Genomic DNA, 24,916 nt, shown 5'->3' with positions numbered 1-24,916 from the left:
ATAGCAGGTGTGTTTTTGGTGTCCAGCCTGCTGGTGTGGCACACAAGTTGTCAGACTTTTCCACTCCTGGCCTCCTGTTCTGACGGCTCCTTGTGAAGGCAGTCTCTGAATCTCAGGAAAGCGAGGCCACAAGAGAACGTCTTAAAGAGGCAGCAGGGCTTTCCTGTATATCTGCTGAGCGACAGCGTGCACGAGGTTCAGCTCAGATCCTGTTGGATTGGGATCTCGGCTATAGAAAAAATGTCTTTATCCAAGTGGAAACTATTAACCAAAAAAATGAATTCTGGCTTGAAATAGTCACAAAATAGGGCTTTGTGCAGAGTAATTTACACAAAAAGCATGCGCATTCAGCATTTTTAAATCGTTCACTATAGTTTTAAAAAGTGGGTGTGAACAGGGCATGGTTAGCCTGTGACGCTGATTTAAAGGGGGTCTGACGCTGCACCCTTGCTTTGCAGTAGCTTTGGCGCTGGAGCTACACTGCTTTGTCGGCTATTGGGCTGGTGACTGCAGTGCTGCTCTCATTATGCATTTATCAAACCTCGTATGACATTCGATTAATCGGACGCAGATTACGGCAATGCAGACTTCTGCAAAACTGATTTTAAAGTCTATGTACACCTTTTAGGGACTTTTTTTTTCTTCTGATTGCATTTTACTCATTTTGGGCTAAAAATCGTTTTTTCAATTGGTCTTTATTAAAATAATATTGAGCCTTTGTCACAAAGGGTTAACTGTTTTTCTAGCTGGGTGACAGGTACTTTCACTTTCTCCTGGTCATCTAATAACCCTTATTTCTAAACTACTTTCTCACACGCGTTTTGTGCTGATCAGTCATGGATGGATCCGTTCCGATAATACAACATAGAAAAGGATTCTTTACGGTAAGAGCAGTGAGACTATGGAACTCTCTGCCTGAGGAGGTGGTGATGGCAAGTTCACTAAAAGAGTTCAAGAGGGGCCTGGAAGTATTTCTGGAGTGTAATAATATTACAGGCTATAGCTACTAGAGATGGGTCATTGATCCAGGGAGTTATTCTGATTGCTTGATTGGAGTCGGGAAGGAATTTTTTATTCCCCTAAAGTGGGGAAAATTGGCTTCTACCTCACCGTTTTTTTTTTTTTTTTTTGCCTTCCTCTGGATCAACTTGCAGGATAACAGGCCGAACTGGATGGACAAATGTCTTTTTTCGGCCTTATGTACTATGTTACTAACAGCATGCATCTGTTCAGAATGGATCAGTTTGTATTATCTTTAACATAGCCAAGATCCGTCATGAACTCCATTGAAAGTCAATAGATGACGGATCTATTTTCTATTGTGCCAGATTGTGTCAGTGAAAACGGATCTGTCCCCATTGACTTACATTGTGTGCCAGAACGGATCTGTTTGGCTCAGTTTTATCAGACGGTCCGTCTCCAAAGTGAAATGGAGACGGAACGGAGGCAAACTGCGGCATTCGGAGAGGATCCTTTTCCATTCAGAATGCATTAGAATGGAAACTGATCCGTTTTAGACCGCTTGTGAGAGCCCTGAACGGATCTCACAAACGGAAAGCCAAAATGCGATTGAGCTATAATGAGTGTTTATTAGGTCAGAGATAAAGAGCCTGTCAGGCCGACCAGGCAGAGAGGAAATGCAGACCCTACTAGTAGAAAAACTCAAAGCTGTGCATGGAAAACGGCTCATCATTTTCAATAAAGACCAATTGAAAAAATTATTTTTAGCTCAAAATGAGTACAATGCAATAATACAAAAAAATTGCCACCTAAGGTCTACATAGCCTTTAAAGATTCCCCTCATGATAAATCTCTGTTTTCTTCATGGAGTCAGTCACCCATATACAGATAGTACTGCATTCCTTAAAGGGTTTCTACCACTTGCACATCACATATTTGGTGATCAGACACTAGCGATCCGCTAGTGTCTGATGTAGCTTACAAGCTAATTATTACCTTAATCCGTTCGGCCCATACCTCAAAAAAAGCACTTATATATTTATGCAAATGAGCCTCTAGGTGCTATGCAGGCGTTTTTCCAGCACCTAGAGGCTCCGTCTACCTTGCAGTTTGCCGCCCAGCGCCTCGCTCCAGCACGCCCATCTTCAACTCTATTCGATCCTCCCCCTGCTTCTGCCTTCCGAAATCTCGCGCCTGTGCCGTTCGTCGCGGCATTCGGCGCAGGCGCAGTCAATGTCTGACCGCTCCGTGCTCAGACATTTCCACTGCGCCTGCGCCGATGACATCGGCGCAGGCGCAGTGGAAATGTCTGAGCACGGAGCGGTCAGACATTGACTGCGCCTGCGCCGAATGCCTCCGAATGCCGCGACGAACGGCGCAGGCGCGGGATTTCTGAAGGCTGAAGCAGGGGGAGGATCGAATACGGTAAGAGATGGGCGTGCTGGAGCGAGGCGATGGGCGGCAAACTGCAAGGTAGACGGAGCCTCTAGGTGCTGGAAAAACGCCTGCATAGCACCTAGAGGCTCATTTGCATAAAGATATAAGTGCTTTTTTTGAGGTATGGGCCGAACGGATTAAGGTAATAATTAGCTTGTAAGCTACATCAGACACTAGCGGATCGCTAGTGTCTGATCACCAAATATGTGATGTGCAAGTGGTAGAAACCCTTTAAGAAGGGTGAAAATTAGGGATCAGCGAATCTACTTTAGATGAAACATCTGAAGTCGATTCGCATGAAACTGTTTAAATACTGTACGAAACGAGCGCTCCGTACAGTATTAGAATGTATTGGCTCCGATGAGCCGAAGTTATTTCCACTTGGAACTGTTCGGGAAATGTTATTTTTTTTTTACAGTATAAGGTTACGTGCACACGACTGTGCTGTTTTTTGCAGTCCGCAAACCGTGGCTCCACGAAAACCGGAAGGCACACGGGGCGGATTCCGCGGTTTGCGGACTGCAAAAAACAGCACGGTCGTGTGCATGTAACCTTATACTGTAAAAAAACATTTCCCGAACGGGGCCACGGAACAGTGCAACGGATGCGGACAGCACACGGAGTGCTGTCCGCATCTTTTGCGGCCCCATTGAAGTGAACGGGTCCACATCTGAGCCGCAAAAACGGCAGCTGGGATGCGGACCAAAACAACGGTCGTGTGCATGAGGCCTAAATCAATTTCTGAAGGTATTATGTGAAGTCTTGCGAGACTTCGCAAAGTAATACATTTGGCTCATCTGAGCCAATACATTCTAATACTGTATGGAGCGCTCTCTGTGTACAGTATTGAAATGAAGTTTTATGCAAATCGACTTTGGATGTTTCATCTGAAGTCCATTCGCTCATCCCTAGTTAAAAATACATGTGTAATCGGCTCCCATTTTCTAGGGCTGCACCTAATAGGCTGGGACATTGACTGGGGGTGGACAGGATCACTGGAATGGTTCCCTCTATTATCACTGTGCCATGCTAAGGTATGCCCATATCTTGCCGCATTGGCTTCAGTCCTCTGAGACGGCGTTGCCTGAGCGATTCCTCACTGGTGGAGGCTGTGGTCTGAGAAGTGGAACCTACTCATTTGATCCTAACCGATAGGATGTGAATTCATCAGATTGTCATCGTTTCCTGACTCTGTTTTCTTGTTAGGAATCTCGCATCTGGCGGTGCACACGTCTCGTATTGTATCTGCTTGTTTAATCTTAAACATCTTCAGTTTCCACCATACTTTCTGCTTATCTGTCACTGAGAGGCTCACTTTGCATTAGGACTAAAGAAATGTGCCCTAAATTCTTGTGTTCTTCAAAACTGGGCAAAAATGCATACAGTAACATGTAATACCGTGGTCGACGGACTGATGGCGGTTCTGCACACTTTCCTGGAATGAAGAATATATATGTTTATTTTAAGACCAGTTTTCGGCCAGATATTTGAATTTGTAGCTGAATATGAAATAATAATGCAGCCAAATAGATGCCACCCTCCCTTAAAGGGGATCTGTCATCAGATACCGCAATATAAATCCATCTGCCATAGGAGATGTGCGCTGCTCAGCACATTGTAATGCTGTTGGTTCAATCTCCATATGTGCCCCCAATGTGCAGAAATTAGCATTTTTTTTTAATGCAAATTAGCCCCTGGGTGCAATGAGGGAGTTGCCGTTGGACCTTGTTGTCACTCACCTTGATATCCACACCCCCACCGCTTTAACTGCCAGGGCCAGACAGTGAAGATATACTCATGCCTGGCCCTGAAACCTCGCGGCTCAAGGGCTGGAGGTCACCGGGCAGATGTGTTTATAGGAAGGCATCTGATGACCGATCCCCTTTAAATATCCGATGTTTGGGCATATACTTACAAAAGTTTTTTTTTTTGTCTTTCAGCTGAATTGGAATTTGTGCAGATAATTATCATAATCGTGGTTATAACCGTGATGGTAGTTGTGATTGTCTGTCTTCTGAATCATTATAAACTGTCAACGTGGTCCTTCATTAACCGACAAAGCCAAAGCCGAAGACAGGAAGAAGTTCTACAGCCGGTGAGTAACGGCAGTGTTTGTGGCTCTGCTGCGCAACGCCTGAACTGTACATATAAAAAGATGGCACTCCATTTCAAAATGTTTGTCTTTATAGCTTACAGGGGTTGTCCCACCATAACAACTAAGTATCTGATTAGAGGGACCCTTATTAATCACAAGAACCGTGATCCCTATCTCACTGGTCTCAGTGGTGATACTGCTGAGACTTTTAATTGGCCTCAGTGGTCGCATGCCTAGACGGCACATGACTGCTGCTTGAAAGTAAAAGGAGACCACTGGGAACCGGCGCAGTGGGGAGTGTAGGTTATATCTCATCTTAAAATGCATTCCGCCTTAAGGCAAACAGCCTTTTAAACAGATGGGACCACCCCTTTAATGGAAACCACTGCACCATCTCCTCTCAGGACCAGGCAAGTATTCTTACTGGGATACTCATAGGCGCATTTCTCTTGTGTCTCATGTAGAGTCCAGCCCCATCTTTTGGTTGTTGCTTCATAGTTGTTGCCGATTGTTGGTTGTTGCTTCATAGTTCATTGCTTTTACACTGCTCCATAATTGTGGAGTTTAGCTCGATTTAACAATTTACACGATATTCGGCTCATTTGGGGGTACCTTTTAAGATTTTTATATCGCCTTTTTGAAAACTTCCATAGGGGTATATGACATGGGTAATAGAAGTTTACAGTATTTTCTGGCGTATAAGACGACTGGGCGTATGACGACCCCCAACTTTTCCAGTTGAAATATAGGGTTTGGGCTATACTCGCCGTATAAGACTACCCCTCCAACAACATTTACTTTGGCATCAAGATCTGCAGGTAATTGTTGTGCAATCTTCGTCTTTTGCCTCAGTACCATACTATGCCTTTCCAAGAATCTAGTACACCAGGATGCAGTGGCCTTACATCTGTTGCTGTGATCTGGGTTAGATTTGTCCCACTGAAGTGCAAACAAACATATTTTATTTTGTGTCACTACATAACCGTTTTGGCGATGCTCATTCACCATGTCTGCTACATGTTTTTCGAGTTCTGGCCAATGTGGGGTGCCTCTCCTTAATGCACACTTACCCCTTGGCATACTCTTTAATGCTTTTAATTTGCCTTCCAGTCGCAAACCATCTTTTCTGTTACTCCATATTGTCTTGCAGCAGCGCAGTTATTATGTTCCATGGCAAAGTTTACAACTTTAAGTTTGAAACTGGCTTCGTATTTCTTTCTTCTTGCTGGTAGAGCCATGATGGGGTCTTGACTGTTAGCCATTTGTATACTGTACTGTATGTACTGGCGCTATACTGTATGAACCGATGCAGATACTGGTGCTGTACTGTATGTACAGGTACAGATACTGGTGTTGTACTGTATTCACCACCACATGTATCTGCTCCCCAGATAGACTCTGTTTTTTCACCACAGATAAGATGCACACCAAACTTCATTAGAGATCCGCCAACATTAGAATTGGCTGAAGTGCAGATGCTCCTGCTCCCCCCCTGCCTTCCCTCAGAATCGCCAATCCAACCCAGTATACAACAACCAGCCAATCACAGCAAGCGATGTACCGGTATTTTCTGTGCACACTGCATACAAAGCCTGCTTGGATTGGGTGGGTCAGCTCTCCCTGCCTGCCCAGCCCTCCCTGTCTTCAAGACGATCTGAGCGGTCGTACGCAATGTGATACTGCCGGCATGAGAAAACCACTGAGAGCAGGAAGAGGGGGCTGCTTCAAGAGCGGCTGGCCGGTGGAGCACACGGTGGCTCAGCTAGAGGGCGCCTGTTCCTGAAGCTGGAGAAGGACAGCTTCTCCAGTCTTGCTAGGAAGTAAGTTTCAGCACGCTGTATACTGGCATATGAGACGACCCCCGACTTTTGAGAAGATTTTCATGTGTTAAAAAGTAGTCTTATACGCAGGAATATACAGTAGTTTACATCCTGTGTACTACTACCACTCCTGTTTTTAAGTCGTTTTCTGGAATAATGATATATACAGTATATTCACTTGGGGAAAAAATTACTTTTTTTTTTTTTTTGATGCTGCAGATGAGAAATACATTCTACTAATAAATTCTGTGCCCATTAAAGGGCTTTTGGGGATATTTGGCTACGTTGTAATGTGGCTAATAGTGGACAATAGGTTGTACTATATTGTAATCTACTGTACTAGTGTATTTGTGCTGTTACTGTGCCGCCGGTCCTCTGTGCTTCTTGACCGTGCCGTAAGAAAGGGTGTATTACATGGGCAGATTTTCTGCCCGATCGCTAACGAGTGTTCTTATGAACGCTCGTTGGCGATCATCTTGCAGTGTGATACTGCTGCTGATGCTCGTTCATCGGGCAGTCCAGATGTTTTAGCATGATGAAAGATGAGAATTTGCTGGTGGCAGATTGTTGTGTCTAATATCGATCTGCCGCCAGCGAACCACTGTACAGCAGGGGGATGAGCGATGGCATAGCGATCACTCTTCTCCATGCTGCAGAGGAGATGTAATAGCAGGAAGGAACGCTTCCCTCCCGACAATCTGCCTGATCGGGGTGTCTAATACACCCTTTAGAGTCTGATGGAGCTGTATGATGGTACATAGTGTCTGAATTACTAGACTGTTTGTATTAGGATCTAGAAGAGAATGACTAAGGCTACTTTCACACTAGCGTTCCATCGGATCCGTTCTGAACGGATCCGATCATATTAATGCAGACGGAGGCTCCGTTCAGAACGGATCTGTCTGCATTATATTGGCATATAAAAGCTAAGTGTGAAAATAGCCTCGGACGGATCCGTCCAGACTTTCAATGTAAAGTCAATGGGGGACGGATCCGCTTGAAGATTGAGCCATATTGTGGCATCTTCAAATGGATCCGTCCCCATTGACTTACATTGTAAGTCTGGACGGATCCGCACGCCTCCGCACGGGCAGGCGGACACCCGAACGCTGCAAGCAGCGTTCAGGTGTCCGCCTGCTGAGCGGGGCGGAGGCTGAACGCCGCCAGACTGATGCAGTCTGAGCGGATCCGCATCCATTCAGACTGCATCAGGGCTGGACGGAAGCGTTCGGGTCCGCTCGTGAGCCCCTTCAAACGGAGCTCACGAGCGGACAGCCGAACGCTAGTGTGAAACTAGCCTAAGTTTACTGTTACATTTGCCAAGTTTTAACAATGGTATTCCACACCTGAGAAACTGGTTAATGCTAATCCTTCCTTATACACTCACTGAGGAAAAAAAATACACATACAATGAAACTTTGTATGTGTGAACATATTGATGATATATGTAGGTGGTTACAATATTTTGGGGGAAACTGGACCGTTAAAAGGAGGCTCTGGTCCCCTGTTCAGCCACCTGTGGAATGGATACAAGATGAGTTATAGTTGGGCATGGAGGTATAGAGGTTCTGTATGGTACCCCTCAGCACATTTGCCCACAGGTGTTGCAGCCGGGCTTGCAGATCCTGCACATCCTTGCCAAAGCTGGCGTCCCAGCTGGTTCTGTAAATGGTCAACTTGCGATAAATCTGGTGTACGGGCAGAACTCTGACGGAGACATTCCTGGGAAACCCTTGCTGTGTGTGGGTGAGCATTATCCTGCTGAAAAATGCCAGCTGGAAACCCTGCCATGAGACGGAACACATATTCCGCAGCACGTTACAGACATTTTCAAGTTGGGGCTCACAATCTAAGTTCCCTATCATATTGGAATAGTGCTAAAGTTGAAATGCCCTAGTTATACCATAGAGATACTTTTTGTGGGATAAACCCCGTTCGGAGTAAGAGTCTTTTCTTAAGTTGTATGGATATCTTTATACAAGTCTGAGACAAATATGGTAATTTTTCAAAGAATCCATCTGTAGAGACCCTTTCCTTGCAGTGCCATTGACATGAGCAGAAGAAAGGATACCTGGAGTGCTCTGAACAGAGGTTCTTTCAGCTGCATTCATCATTTCTGTTTGAGTTTAGGCTATGACAGTGGAAGCAGGAAAGAGCGGCATTTTCCGTGACCGTGCACTTGTAGAGCCGCTCCTGGCATTGAGGTTCCACTTTGCTTTTTGTGATGGGAGGCATGTGTCATGTATGACCCAGACATCTGACTGAACATCGCGCTCTGTGAAAGGCATAGCTGTAGGAGGCAGTCAGCTCTCATTAGGACGGGCAGTGGACAGGATTTTCTGGCGCTTCTAGGGGTGCCATTCTGGTGTAGTTCTTTGTACCGCGTGACTTCTGCATGTGTTTGTCATCTTACAGCCATTTCAGGACAAGAAATACTATTCCACATAATAACAGACATAAGTAACTGCACAACTACCATATCTCTCGCCATGAAAAATTTGAGAAAAGGCACTAAAAATGCAGGGACACAACTGCTTAAAGGGGCAGAAAACTTTACATATGTCATATAGAGAGGAGCCGCAGTGAACTGAATCTCAGCGCCATACACCGGGGGGGGGGGGGGGGGGCCGATTGGTTGGTTGGTTGGAAGTCGGCTGATCTTACATTGATGTCCTATGCTAAGTTTAGCGCATTTAATATTAAAATCTAGGAAAACTGTGTAGCTGTAGACAACAGTTTGGTGTATATCCGGTAAATATGAGCGGTCTGGTGCCTGTACAGACAACCCTAGGCACGCATGGTGGTACAGCTAAAGCTATTATTAATCCAGAAGCGCTGCCAGTGTGCGCCATCTCCAAGTTGGCATGTCATCCTGAGCAGTCGTTTTGAGGATATCACAAATACCCGCTTGTTGCTAGCAAACCTAGTGTGTGGATCACCTGGAGACCAATATTTCCCTGGCAACCGCTTATAAAAATGAGTCAGTAATGATGATGATGATGAGGCTGAAGGTAGATAACGTTGCATTGACCTCCAGCTTGTTTGGAAAGTAAACTTGCCTGTGATTCAGTCTTATGTTCTCCTTTTATAGCAGCGAGACACAGACTGCCAGGTGTATGAAAGCTTGGGGTTATCATCCATTTTATTACACTGCCACATTTCTACATAACATCTTGGCATGTAACCACGTCCAATATTATTCTTACTTTTCCGTATATTTGATATTATTAAAGGACGCGCGTCAGCAGATTGGTGCCTAGAGGCTCTGCTCTCTGCATCTGAATCAACTGGCCTGGGCAGGGCTAAGCTCTGTTTACTTGAATGGAGCTTAGCTACGCCCAGGCCAGTGATACTAGGTAAACAGTGAGAAGGCCGCGGCACTGCTGGAGCGCCGCTGCCTTCTAAAACAGCTGATCGGCGGGAGTCTCGGGTGTCGGACCCCCGCCGATCAGATGCTGATGAACTATACCAGGGGTGCACAACGTTTATTGGTTGGGGGCCACATGGTCAGACTGAACCAACGTCAAGGGCCGAAAATACAATTTAAAGGGGATAAAACCCGAAATACTGTATTTATGGCATATCGAACATACAGTATATGCCATTATGTGTAGTTACACTTCCAGGACTCCCATGTAATGGGAGTAAACATGAAAAATACATGTGAGCAGCCACAAGACATAGACATACATGTTTGTTACTAGATGGTTGGGGGCCGCACAGAATGGTATCAAGGGCCGCAGGTTGTGCACCCCTGATCTATACAGAGGAGAGATCATCAGTTAAAACAAACTGTAGAACCCCTTTAATCATGGGATAACCCCTTGAAATCTATTTTTTATCTTTATGATGCTAGAAATGGGGTGCCAGCTATATACAACACAGTCACATAAGAGTCATTATTTTCTTTAGCGGGTCCTCAAATATAATGTCACATGACATTAATATGTTAAAACTATGTGATCCTATAGTTTTCATAATGCAATGCAGAATTTATGGTTCTTTCAGTATTGGCAAGCTGTTCAAGATGCCGTCACTCCTCTTGACATGTGTTTTAGTAACTACGGTGGCTCAGTGGTTAGCACTGGTGCCTTGCAGCACAGGGGTACTAGGTTCCAATCTGACCAAGGACAACATCTGCATGAAGTTTGTAGGTTCTCCCTGTGTTTGTGGGTTTCCTCTGGGTTCTCCGGTTTCTTCCCACACTCCAAATACATACTGATAGGGAACTTAGATTGTGAGCCCCATTGGGCAGACATTGGTGATGCTAATGTCTGTAAAGCGCTGTGGAATATGTCAGCGCTATATACAGTACAGACCAAAAGTTTGGACACCCCTTCTCATTCAAAGAGTTTTCTTTATTTTCATGACTATGAAAATTGTAGATTCACACTGAAGGCATCAAAACTATGAATTAACACATGTGGAATTATATACATAACAAAAAAGTGTGAAACAACTGAAAATATGTCATATTCTAGGTTCTTCAAAGTAGCCACCTTTTGCTTTGATTACTGCTTTGCATACTCTTGCCATTCTCTTGATGAGCTTCAAGAGGTAGTCACCTGAAATGGTCTTCAAACAGTCTTGAAGGAGTTCCCAGAGATGCTTAGCACTTGTTGGCCCTTTTGCCTTCACTCTGTGGACCAGCTCACCCCAAACCATCTCGATTGGGTTCAGGTCCAGTGACTGTGGAGGCCAGGTCATCTGGCGCAGCACCCCATCACTCTCCTTCATGGTCAGATAGCCCTTACACAGCCTGGAGGTGTGTTTGGGGTCATTATCCTGTTGAAAAATAAATGATGGTCCAACTAAAGGCAAACCGGATTGAATAGCATGCCGCTTCAAGATACTGTGGTAGCCATGCTGGTTCAGTATGCCTTCAATTTAGAATAAATCCCCAACAGTGTCACCAGCAAAGCACCCCCACACCATCACACCTCCTCCTCCATGCTTCACGGTGGGAACCAGGCATGTAGAGTCCATCCGTTCACCTTTTCTGCGTCGCACAAAGACACTGTGGTTGGAACCAAAGATCTCAAATTTGGACTTATCAGACCAAAGCACAGATTTCCACTGGTCTAATGTCCATTCCTTGTGTTCTTTAGCCCAAACAAGTCTCTTCTGCTTGTTGCCTGTCCTTAGCAGTGGTTTCCTAGCAGATATTCTACCATGAAGACCTGATTCACACAGTCTCCTCTTAACAGTTGTTCTAGAGATGTGTCTGCTGCTAGAACTCTGTGTGGCATTGACCTGGTCTCTAATCTGAGCTGCTGTTAACCTGCGATTTCTGAGGCTGGTGACTCGGATGAACTTATCCTCCGCAGCAGAGGTGACTCTTGGTCTTCCTTTCCTGGGGCGGTCCGCATGTGAGCCAGTTTCTTTGCAGCGCTTGATGGTTTTTGTGACTGCACTTGGGGACACTTCCAAAGTTTTCCCAATTTTTCGGACTGACTGACCATCATTTCTTAAAGTAATGATGGCCACTTGTTTTTCTTTACTTAGCTGCTTTTTTCTTGCCATAATACAAATTCTAACAGTCTATTCAGTAGGACTATCAGCTGTGTATCCACCTGACTTCTCCACAAGGCAACTGATGGTCCCAACCCCATTTATAAGGCAAGAAATCCCACTTATTAAACCTGACAGGGCACACCTGTGAAGTGAAAACCATTTCAGGTGACTACCTCTTGAAGCTCATCAAGAGAATGCCAAGAGTGTGCAAAGCAATAATCAAAGCAAAAGGTGGCTACTTTGAAGAACCTAGAATATGACATATTTTCAGTTGTTTCACACTTTTTTGTTATGTATATAATTCCACCTGTGTTAATTCATAGTTTTGATGCCTTCAATGTGAATCTACAATTTTCATAGTCATGAAAATAAAGAAAACTCTTTGAATGAGAAGGTGTGTCCAAACTTTTGGTCTGTACTGTAAGTGAGTAAAATAAAAATAAAGGGGGAGATTTATCAAACTGGTGTAAAGTAGAACTGGCTTAGTAACCCATAGCAACCAATCAGAGTCCACCTTTCATTTTTCACAGCTGCTTTGGAATATGAAAGATGGAATCTGATTGGCTGCTATGGGCTACTAAGCCAGTTCTACTTAACACCAGTTTTATAAATCTTCCTTCAAAGTCTTGCATTCCCCATGTGATGACAACTCTGGGGCATCTACTTTTGTGTCTGTATGTTGTGTTGTGCCGTTCCACAATTATTCCTACAAGACATTTATGAATACATGTACCATTGAGCGTTACCAGTCGAGGTGCGTCCCTGCGCATTCTGACATTGTCCAATCAGTGATTGTGCATGGATACGCCCCCACTGGTAACATCCAGTTGTACCTTTATTCATAAACTTTTAGTATGAATAATAAAGAAATGACACAGCATTGGATAAGAACAGATGCTCCAGGATTGTTATTACAAGGAGAATATAAGTAGTTAATAAACTGGACATGTCAGGAAAGGTGATGGGTCCTCTTTAAATACCATTGCCACCATGCTTGACTGCAGACATGATCATCCTACTGTGGAATGTGGTATTTGCTTTATACCAGACATAATGAGATCTTTGTGGGTACAAAGAAATCCTATTTAGACTCATTTGTCCATAGAACAGTATCCCACAAAATGGTCACCCGATCCCCTTCAGCCAACCGCCGGAGTCAGCGGTGGTGTGTCCACAATAGACATATCACTGCGGAAGCCAACGGATGGCTGAAGAGAATCGGGTGACCATGCCGGGGAGAGAGAAAAGAAAACCCAGACCAGGAGCTAGCGCAGAGGACCGGAGCAAGCAAGTATGATCCTTTCAGGATTAGGGGAGGCGGCTGCCGTCACCTGTTAGAAATGGTGAATTCCTAGACAACCCCTTTAAGAGACGTGCAGCATTTTGGATACAGTGTATCATCCTGGATGGTCCAAGTCCTCTTGTGGTTTTCTGGAAACCATTAGAAGACACTTTGTAGCCCCTTCCAGACTAATGTACTAATATTGTGATCTAGTCATTATCTAATGTGCTTCAGATCCTGGTAGCTGCTCATCCTGGGTTACTGATGGATTTACAGCACCTAGTATGTACCTTGACTATCCTCCGGCCATTATGTGCCTTTTTGGTAGCCAATAGAATAGTGGAGTTGCTTTAAATCCCAGGTAGGTGTACGGTGCACAGAGATCATTTAGCGTCCTGGAATTGACTGGTTTTGAGCCTTTTTAAAAACTCTGAAAATGTATATAACTGTGGTGCCATCTACTGGTGGCTGCAGGGTCTGCATGTATTGATTACATAATGTAATACTCATGAGATCCAAAATGTTTGGCAGCCATTTACGCATCAAGTGCTGCAGCCTAAACCTGTTCAAGTCACTCATGTGCCAGACTCCTACTCTTCAATATCCAGGAGTTAACAAGCTACAAGTAAAGGGGGAGGAGGATTTTGGCTATCTGGGTTTAAAGGGACCTGGCTCATGGACAAGCCTGTAGTATGCAGAACTGTTCTGTGCTATCCAGTGCAACTAAATGACGTTCATACCTGTTGGTACTTTATCATATTCATTCTATGGACAATAGTGTGATGAGTAGAGTACATCTCATTATAGCCAATTGTCCTTTTACGTGGGCTGATCCTGAGGTCAGTTATTGGGGGGTGAGCGTTCGTACAAACATTCCGACGCACGAGCAAGCACTTATCCATCTAGTGATTGCCTCTTTTTTTTGGCACCCAAAATCATTATTTCTGGGTAACACATCACTCTTCTACAAAGACTGCCCCCTCTACGTCTGCTGCCCATAAGCAGTAATTCTGTATGAGAACAAATGATCACAGTAGCATCCTCATACAGGGGGGGATGCTTGCTGCATATAAATCCAGATCTCTGCTTAGAGAACAAACAGTACATTCCTGGTAATTGCCTATAATTTGGCCTGTGTAAAGGGACCACAAGATGGCATCTTCAGCCACGTGACAGCAGTTGAAAGAGAGCTTGTCACCAAAATGCTGAGCAATCAGCAGGTTATAGAGCAGGAGGAGCTGAGCAGATAGATATCTAGTTTCCTGACGTCACTTGTACACAAGGGAGGTGTTATCAGAGATTGTTATATAAGGGTCCATTCACACGTCCGCAAGTGTTTTGCGATCCACAAATTGCGGATCCACAAAACACGGACACAAGCCATGTGCGTTCTGCATTTTGCGGACTGCACATGGCCGGCATTTAATAGAAATGCCTTTTCTTGTCCATGTCTGCGAACAAGAATAGGACATGTTCTACTTTTTGTGGAACGGGAGTGCTGATGCGGACAGCACACTGTGTGCTGTCCGCATCTTTTCAGGCCCCATTGAAAATGAATGGGTCTGGATCCGTTGCTGAATGGATCCGGATCCACTTTGTGTACTCGTGAATGGACCCTAAATGTGTATACATAGAAAACTGTGCACAGGGGCGGTCTTAAATGGGTTTTCCGAGACTTTAATATTGATGACCTATCCTAGGGATGAGTGAATCGATTCACATAATACTTAGTTTGAATACTATACGGAGCGAGCGATCCGTACAGGTCTAGAATGTATTGGCTCTGGGGAGCCGAAGTTATTACTTTGAAGTCTCACGAAACTTCGCATAATAACTTCATAAATAAATTTCTACTGTAAAAAGCAATTTCCCGAACTCTGGTTCGGTTCCAAGTGGTACCTTGGAACCGAACCCAAGTTTGGGAAATGGTTTTTTTTACAGTAGAAATTTATTTATGAAGTTATTATGCAGTCTTGTGAGACTTCCAAGTAATAACTTCAGCTCATCGGAGCCAATACATTCTAATACTGTACGGAGCTCGCTCCGTACAGTATTGGAACAAAGTTTTATGCTAATCCGGATGTTTCTTCCGAAGACGATTCGCTCATCCCTAGTCATCCGTATTTGATCGGTGGTTGTCCGACTCCCTGGACCCCTGCCGGTCAGCTGTTTGAGAAGACAGCTTTTCCTAGAGCATGTGACAACGCGTTCATCCTAGGCATAGTTCAGCCTCTTTGAAGTGAATGGAGCAGAGCTGCGATACCAAGCACAGCCGCTATACACTGAACAATGCTGTGCTTGGTGAGCTGCGAGAAGGCTGCAGCGCTACTGTGCGCGATGGTACCTTCTCAAACATGATTAGGAAATAACGTAACTGTTGGAGGGCACACAAATATCTGGTTCTACACAGAAATAAAAATTTAATTTATTCAACATACACTTGTAAAACATGTAAAATATATATAAAAACAAGAAGATGATCTGCTCATGTGATCAGGGAATACCGCTCAGTAATGCACGCACATAACACGATATTTCTATGCCTATAAAATATGATGTTCTATATGAATCACATCTACATAAAAAAAAAAATATGGTTGTGGGGCACTGATTATATTCAATTAGAACAAATGCCCAGTCAATACCATCTGTTTAGTCATATCCAATAACGTATTATAGAGTGGTTGCTCTGTCTCTCCTTGATGTAACAACACTTTTAATGAAGCTGTTTCACTGGAATAAGCAGTGGTAGATGGTTATATCCTCATGTCAATCGCACATGCTGCGGCTCACCAATGGAACACACGTCTCTGCGATAAATGTTGCTTATATATCAGCGGCTACATACATTAGGCCACATGTTCAGTTAGTTTCCAGCATCCCATGGTATACGCTGCGTATCGAGATATAGACACACTTTATCTCCTCAATATATTAACTTCACTCCGTGATTCAACAATTGCACCGAAGTAGACACATATAAATGGTCATATCCACACACTCATATTAGTGTACGTTACCAGTCCACCGGGTGTTTCGGCTTAGGGTTCACGTCTTGAGTCTCACTGTAAAGTTGAGGAACTGGCGTTGTTATTTGCCGCTAGCCCTACGTGGCGTCCCACGTGTGCTATGGCGTATCATGTGACGACTCGTATGTATGTCATTACGCCGCTGAGTATCTCCCATTGTCAATCTCCAAAAGCTTTAGTAGGAGGGAAATAATTGTAAGTCCTTGTTATGGTGAATCCCTTATTCATTTGCTGTATACAAAACACGTTTCGGAACTCGATTGTTCCTTCAGTGGTTTACCTTCTCAAACAGCTGATTGGCAGGAGTCCCGGGTGTCGGACCCCCATGATCTGATACTGATGGCTTATCCAGAGGATTGGTCATCAGTATTAAAGTCTCGGGAAAACTCTTTTAAAGGGGTATTCCCATCTGAAACAATGGGGGCATATCCTAGCAATATGGCCCCATTATCTAAGATAGGAATACCCATTTGAGTATAGAAGGGGCAGAGGTTTAAATGTATAAATTTAAATGTTTTAGTGAATCTCTTCTCCCAAACATATATATCAATCTGCCCTATAACATGCTGCTCACAGATTGCACTGTATTTTGTGGTGACAGGTTTGCTTTAAATTCAATGTCTGAGCTACCCCTTCAACCCCAGGCTCTTGCATATGCACTCTGCAGAGAACACTCAGCTTATCAGCTCAGAATACTACATGGCAGATTACAGTGGAGAGAGGAGAACGCATCCAAAAAGGGGAAAGCCCGCATCGGCTGTAGATGGGGAGGAAAGCACACACAAGTCAGTTTGTAGGGGGAAGGCAGCAGTATCCTGGGCACACCGAACTTCACTTCCAACATATATTACTGGGAGGTACGCAACCAATTGAGAAAAGTCTGAAACTAGGGGCAGGTTGCAAAATGAATATCAAGGGATATGAGAATGAATGAAGGAAGATTGCTGCCTGAAAATGAGTAGAACGTGTTCTTATTATTTATCATAACCAGTGACATGTAAAAATAATCTTATTCTATGTTAAAGGTGCCCATAGCCTTTTACCAAAGTATGGTCCATAAATGTCTGACTGTGATAGATGCAGGTCACACCATGGGAACTGATATCTAGAACGGGCTGCAGGCCACTGCCTGGCTGAATGGAGAGGTGGCTGGGATGTAGAAGTAGCTGAGCTCGCTCTGGCAGTTATGGAAACGATGTGGCACAGTGAACTTGACGGTTTCCATAGTCCCAGCCACCTCTCCATTCATACAGCGGCAGCTTGGGAAGGAGATGGATGTGTGACCTGCACCTATCAGACGACATGGCTTCTTCTCGCTTTTTAATTGCTATATCTTAACCTTGAATAAATGTGTATACGTACAGTTACTATTTTATGCTTATTTTTCTTCTCTTCTCTAAATAGGAAAGGTGTCTGTGGCCTTCAGATAGCTTAGTGTCCCGACAAGGCGCATCAGAGGTATGATTTCATCTTCTTTCAATTGAATGTATGTTTGATAATAAGTGAGGCCCCCACAACTCTATAGTATAGTCAAAACGCTTTCCTACGTGTGAAAATGTGTAAAGTTTTAGTTCACCAAATAGTGGTTTAATTGGTTATCTTCTACAAGGAAAAAAATTATAATAAACACCATAAGATGCAAGACGTCTGGGAATTATTTCTTTATTAGTAGATGAACATATTTCCTGGCTGTTTGCATAGTTCCCGGGAATACAGTTAGAAATGGGAAGCTGATATGATGTGCACTAATATCATCCACCGCATAGAAGTGATCGGAGATGTCAGATACCGGTAGTATCATGGAGCGCTTACATATGGTTGTCACTACAGGTGTCCTTTACATATAAGGAACTCACGGATTTACCTCCTATGAGGCTGATTGCGTGAACTGGGCTTCTGTATAACTAAGTGATTGCGTGTTCTTGTTTAATGCTATTTTCTAGATCATGTATGCACCGAGGTCAAGAGACAGATTCACAGCTCCTTCCTTTATGCAGAGAGATCGTTTCAGCCGCTTCCAACCAACATATCCTTACATTCAGCATGAGATTGACCTTCCACCTACTATTTCCCTCTCTGACGGTGAAGAGCCTCCACCTTACCAGGGTCCATGCACTCTCCAGTTGCGGGACCCAGAGCAACAGATGGAACTGAACAGAGAATCTGTCAGGGCACCTCCGAACAGGACCATTTTTGATAGTGATTTAATAGATATATCTATGTACAGTGGGGGCCCGTGTCCACCTAGCAGCAATTCCGGCATCAGTGCAACCAACTATAGCAGCAGTGGCCGCATGGAAGGGCCACCACCAACCTACAGTGAAGTTATGGGACATTACCCAGGGTCATCTTATTTCCAACACCAGCAAAATAACTCCTCTACCCCGTCTCAGACAGGAAGCAGACTTCAGTTTCAACAGAATGATCCGGAGAGCACAATAGTCCCTGTCGGTGGAAAAGATAGGCAGCCAGGAAACATTGCCTGAATCCCCTCCAATGTGTTCACGACCTGAAGTGAAGGAAGCTGACATGACGGTGACCGGGTGACTTCCTGAGCTCTGTTGTTCCTCAAGGCGTACACTTAAGTTAAGCCAAATGCACATATTTATTGTATGCGTATCTGATATCAGTCAGAGTTTGTATGCAATTGGATCTCATTATCCACCCCTTCCTTCTGTTTTACCCATACTTTTGTTTCAGGAAACGTCATTTTATGTTTATCATATTTCACTTTATTTAAACTTTACGAAAATGTGGCACAGAACCAGAGCTTTGCAGAGCCTTTGTTATGTACTTACAAACAAGCGTCTATGTAGAAATGCTAGGGGTTTTAGGCGGACGGCCAGTGTTTAGGGGCAGTGCTAATTCTTTTATGGAAGTCCATAACCCTTCTGTGTGTGCCAATGTGTACAGTGATGGAATGAATACTGATTTTTATTTTTATAGAGGAAAAAGTTGCACTAGTTGATTCTATATGAGGGAAACTTGTCATAGTGTTTTTAACTGTGAGGATAAAGCATTTGAGATGCCCAGCAACAAAGAACCCACCCCAGATTTCATCATCACTAGATTGCAAGATACACAGTCGGCACCTTTCGGGTGTCTTGTTTGCGCGGTGACGTGGGAGCTGTGTTCGAAACCCATAGAAAATACAGAAAAGTTGTCCATTCCTATGAGACTGTGTGGCTTAAAAAAAAAAAGTGTCACGTATCCAAAACCAGTTTTAGACTGATCACAACAGACGTCCTTGTGCCCATGAGGGTCTCCAAGGCCTGAAATACAGGACCAAATGACATTCACTTTCTTGTCATCACCTAGACATTACACAGGTAAAGGTCCACAGGTCATCAGTGTAGAATGCAGGAACATAGTCCAAAAAATATGGATGAGGAGACTGAGCATGGGGATCTGCTTGGGTTGGGGGGGGGGGGGTGCTCCTCCCTCTTGAATATCGTTTGGTCCTTGATTTCTCCTAAAATTGAAAAGCCTCGCACTATCCCGTAGTATTGATGTGCCGATCTTTTGGCTGTGGCATTTATTCTAGGCATTTTTTTTTTTTACACGGCTCGTTTTACCACCATTATGATGTGTACTCATGAACGCTGCTGGCGACATTACTGTGTATTATTACCTTTAAAAAAGGGATCTGCTGACTAATAAGTGGTCACTCATTATAGAAGTGCTGAGAGAAAGCCATGGACTGTTGTAGCTGTTGTGCTTGCTTTGTTGAGGTGAAGATGCCACATTAAGGCTCTGTTCACATCACGATTATGGCGCCTGCTAAACATATGTGTGGGGATGTATACATTAAATGGATGCCATGCAGTGCCATCCTTCACCCATTGTTTAAAAAAAAAGAAATTAAAAATATGTTTTACAGTGTGTCTACTGGGTACCATAGTATGGAATAATAGATCTGACTGGTTAGGTGAAGGCCAAAAGGACGCTCTTTTAGCCCCCGTCTGGCTAATCTAACCCTATATACATTTGGTGTGTACATCCGGAGCTTTCCCAGTGTACACACCAGACATATATCAGAAACGTAATGTGAACCCAGCCTTATTAGCAAGTTTTGTCAAGGAAGTTTGTCTGATTTGAATCTGCATTTTGGCTTTATTGGAAGTCTTGTAAATTTCTTTGTTAACTGATGACTCGCCAACGATTGTGGATCAATAACCAGACTTGGCCAAACTCTAGAATATGCAGGCAGTAAAAAAACACGTGCTTGAGAAAAGAACATGTGTACCTTGTAAGGGCTGGTTCGCACGAGCGAGTCCATAGCGGGAATCGCGCTCCGTGTGTGAACGGGATCCTCCGTTCTGGACTTGCAGGAGCGCACAGCATGATCATGGTTTATAATGCTATGTGCCTCTGCTTGACCATACTTCTAGAGAATCATAGTGACCGCTTTAGTTCAGTATGATTCTGTAGAAACAAGGTCGTGCAGAGGCACATAGCATTATAAATCATTATCATGTGTGCTCCTGCAAGTCCAGAACGGAGGATCCCGTTCACACACGGAGCGCGATTCCCGCTATGAACTTGCTTGTGTGAACCAGCCCTAACATTGCCAGGGCAGACTTGCATACGCTTGGCATGTACACTTCCAGCACATACTTCACACGTGTCTGTAGGGTTACATTTCCCTGATGGAAGCTAAAAGTGTCTTTCCTATACAGTAATCAAACACAAAAAAAGAACCTCTTCAGCATAACCCCTTCATGTAGACGAGATCCATGGATATGAGGGATGCGGGCACAATGCTGTTCATCAGCTCTTGCCGCTCTCTGATCTTGGGTAGCCATTGTAAAGCTTTCTCAAAGACGTCCATAGTGTTTTCATATATGAATAACTGCTGAACAGTGTGGAAGAATATTACTCCACATGGAAACATCTCCAGCTCCTCATCCTCTAAAACCAGACTGCCTTTACTGCTAACAAATGAGCGGCAGATGAGAAGGACCCTGACATTGGGAGAGATGTGTTGATTACTCCTTGATTTTAAAAGTTCACGGGATGCATAGTAGTAGAGTCCTTTATAATATAGACCGGTTTCTTAGAGGAAGTGTACAGCTGACCACACATCATAAACCAAAGGGAACTGAGCGCCTGCCATTCAGCACCAGAGGTGTCTGACGGCTTCTTGTCCTTCTCCCTCAACAGAAATCAGTTCTGTGGTTGGCCTGTTTATGGGGAGTCCAAAGATGGCTGTTCAGCATCTCTTCTGTCTGTGGTCAGCTTTAACATGGAATGACAGGCTGTGCTGCTTTACCCAGGGACACGGCTTGTTAATATTCTATTAAAGAACGCTAGAAACATATTTTTCTATGAGAACAAACCATACAGGGTACAGAAATAAATAGAGCTTGGTGCCATGCTGCTTAACATTAGGCTTTAAGGGTAAATCCACATGTGGCAGATTTCTCTGACTGTCCTGTTCATCTGAATGGAGTTAGTTTGACACCCTTTCCAAGTCTATAACTTCTTGCACAGTTAGCGTCACGTTAAAGGGGTTCAGGATTCGAAGAACATCATCTGGTTGTGTGCCATATTGCAGATTAGCCCTTTTCACTCCAGTGGAGCTGAGCTGCAGCACAAGGCACGACCTGTGGACTGGTGTGGCGCCGTTTCTAGAAGAAAGCAGCCATGTTTTTATCCATGACAAAATGTCTGGAACGCTCTTAATCACTTCTGCATCCATGCATGTCTTGTGTAGTGAGGTCCCACGTATAGAAGCTTTGTGGAGCAGAGTGCAGCCATGTTGTTTTGGGGCTTTCTGCACTAAAATAACAGCTAGCTGGAGACATGTTCATTTTAGGCGGAATTTCCTGCTTAAAGGGGTTATCCCACAACTAAGGTAAAAAATGAAAATCGGACATCATATAGTATATGCCAACCTCTTTCTAACAAAGCTTGAACCAGCCCTGTACCTCACATGGATCCAGAGATCTCCACATTCATTGCTCTGCTACATTTATATCAAGCTGAAAGCTCAGGGGAGTGTCTTCTGCTGCAGCTCAGGGGCGTGTCTCAGCTCTCCCTATCACAGCTCAGGAGGCAGTTGAAGGATAAAACTGAGCATGTGCGGCCTTCTCAGTGAGCAGGTCAAAGAAATGAGAAAAAAAAATAAACAGCAGGTGGCTCTATATAGATGCATGACATTGAATAACTCGCTGGCTATACAAAAAAATGTTATTACATGCAATTACTAAAGTATTAACATCCAGGTGCTGGTTTGAAAACTAGAATATTTTTTGTGGGATAACCGCTTTAAGTTTATTTACTTCCAGCGGACACATTCAACTGATGAAATTTTCTGTGTCCTCCCTTCCATTGTGCTTGCACCAGCAAAACCACAAGCTGCTATGACTGTCTGAACACAGTCCAAAATAAAGCCACACCTATTAATAAGCTGCTATCACTGCCATGGCTTGTTGGAGAGTAGAAAATAACATTTCTATTATCTTCTATGTATGGGAAATGTCACCTTTGTTATATGGGAGTTAACGCTGATACTTGGTTACATTAACCCACCGTTTGAAGGAAAAAAAAATCACGTTAAGGGAGCATTCACACAACCGCATTTGTTTTGATAATTTTTTTTTACCTTAGAACCGGAGGGACGCTTTAGGGCTTAGTGCATTACTAGGTATGAATTCCCAAAGATGCCCTCAGCATTGGTAATAATCCAAACGGTATAAATACAAGCTTACTATGCCAGTGTGTACACGCCCATATCCTTCACCATGAATTACTATGAAACCAGTGAATGCATCTTCCTCTCAGCATCTTATCTTTCAAGAAATATTGGAATGTTATTTTTGTATATAGCTGCCGAAGTTGTATGAGGGCAGCCAAAATAACACAATTGAGTACAGCGAGATGTAATATGTTTCTGTACATATCATTGGAATGGGAGTAACATGGCGGGGAAGCCATGGTACAGGACATGGGTTAAATGCTGGAAACCATATGCAGTCTGCTGTAAAAAAGCGCTGTTGTGATTAACCCCTTAACAGTCACATTCAAATTTGAAAACCCTTCCCAAAAATTTTATTGTAGATTTTGAATTTGTCTGAAGTAAATATTGTTGGCGCAGAACTCCAGGGACACAAGAGTATTTTTAACCCCTTAGTGGCATGACTAATTTTAGCCTTAAGGACCAGTAACATTTTCCTCCCCTCTGTATTCCAACGGTCATAACGTTTTTATTTTTTCTTCAATTTAGCTGTATGAGACCTTTTTTTGAATTTTGTGGGACAAGCTGTAGTTGTTTTTAGGAACCATTTTGAGTTACATATAGAGTATTAAATAACTTTTATTTTATTTTTAGGGGCAATGAAAAAAAACAACCTAATTTTAACATTGTTTTGTGGGATTTATTTTTAAGAAGTTCACTGTGTGGTATAAATAACATGATAACGTCATTCTGTGGGTCACTGCGATTATGATGCCAAATTTATATATTTTTTAAAAATATTTTCTTCTTGTTTTTTTTCTGCCTGTTGGCTGTCTGCTCCCCCAATGCTCCCTCCAGAGATTACAGCCAGCTGAAGGGGCAGGGCTGTTTTAACTCTGCATATCTTCTGCTGGGTAGCAGCTAGAGATATAGGCCTGGTCTAGTTTTAATCATCTGAGCGTTAAAACAAGAATCGCAGCACTAGCTCCACGCCATTGGAAGATAGTGAAAGAAACTGATACCTGCTTTCACTTTCAGCTGCTGTCACTCCCGACCTGATTACTAACAGCTCTAACTGCTGAAGTAGAAGAGATGCTGTGATTCTGGACTTGTTTTAAAGCTTAGATTGTCAGCTTTCAAAAAGGACCAGGCCCGTATCTCTAGTTGCCACCATTACCCCTTACCCTGCCACGCAGCTCTGCTGTTAAGTCCTTTTCTCAAAGCCCGAGCAGAGCTCTGGCAAAAGTGTTAAGTGGTTAAAAGAATGTTTTAAGATCTCCTACTCGCACTTTAGTCTACTTTATACCCATTCCAATAGGCAATTATTCATAATTAAATAAAATACTATGATTAGCATTTAGTCTGTAAGGGTTAAGTATTCCAGTGAAGTCTTAGAAGAAATGTATTAAATAAGATGGTGTAAGATGCGCCAAGTTTATTAAGAGGCGTTTGCTTCTTTGTCCGTGATCACTGTTATAACAGATGTTTTAAGGAGGCTCCATTTTAAGTTTGTTTTTGCCACATTAAAGAAGTTATTCGGAGATTTTCAGTATGTGTGTGTCTGAGAGCTGAAGGAAGGGCTGGTGTCTGTTCCAGCTACCAAAGGAGAAGTGGCCGCGATGTGCTGTCCCTCTACCTTAAAATTGGTGTTACCCAAGCCCCTGATTTTGCACAGTGGGACCAGCCTTTATTTAGTATTACTGTTTCATCCCCTCAAAAAATGTACTATTCTGGCATGTTAATTTTACATGTATATTCCATGCATTTCAATTCTAAAAACTATTACACTGTGACAGCAGACCAGCCCTGCATAAAACAATAAGTGAAGGGGCTGTACACCCACGGCTGCAATATATTATGCTGTTTTCTACCTTCACTTCAATGCGTCCAGATGCGTTACAACTGCGTACCATGTGTCGTTGCTGTATATAATAGGAGGCAAATACTTGATCGCTAAGATTGTCCTTTCTTATATAACAAATGTAAAAACGAAAGCAAAAAAGTCTAAACGTGTTTGGCCATTGTATGTGCTACATTACAGCTGCTGCGTTTGCTGCCATATGTTGAAAGTGCGGGCTATGTACTAGATGTTACATTAAT

General features: G+C 43.6%; 1 protein-coding gene across 2 annotated transcripts in view; it reads left to right on the top strand.

The window, feature by feature from the left end:
• LDLRAD4 (low density lipoprotein receptor class A domain containing 4) overlaps window positions 1-20,064 on the top strand; it is a 345,528-nt gene extending 325,464 nt beyond the window's left edge. For both annotated transcript variants that reach the window (XM_044294711.1, XM_044294712.1), the window contains 3 exons: window positions 4,338-4,492; window positions 17,542-17,595; window positions 18,081-20,064. In XM_044294711.1, the coding sequence (XP_044150646.1) occupies window positions 4,338-4,492; window positions 17,542-17,595; window positions 18,081-18,623 (752 nt within the window). In that variant the 3' untranslated portion in view covers window positions 18,624-20,064. The remainder of the gene's footprint in view (window positions 1-4,337; window positions 4,493-17,541; window positions 17,596-18,080) is intronic.
• The last annotated feature ends 4,852 nt before the right edge of the window (window positions 20,065-24,916 follow it).

The sequence above is a fragment of the Bufo gargarizans genome, chromosome 5 (assembly GCF_014858855.1).
Source record: "Bufo gargarizans isolate SCDJY-AF-19 chromosome 5, ASM1485885v1, whole genome shotgun sequence".
NCBI lineage: Eukaryota > Metazoa > Chordata > Amphibia > Anura > Bufonidae > Bufo > Bufo gargarizans.
The sequence above is the reverse complement of the archived record's forward strand: the minus strand, read 5'-3'. Positions and strand labels throughout refer to the sequence as shown.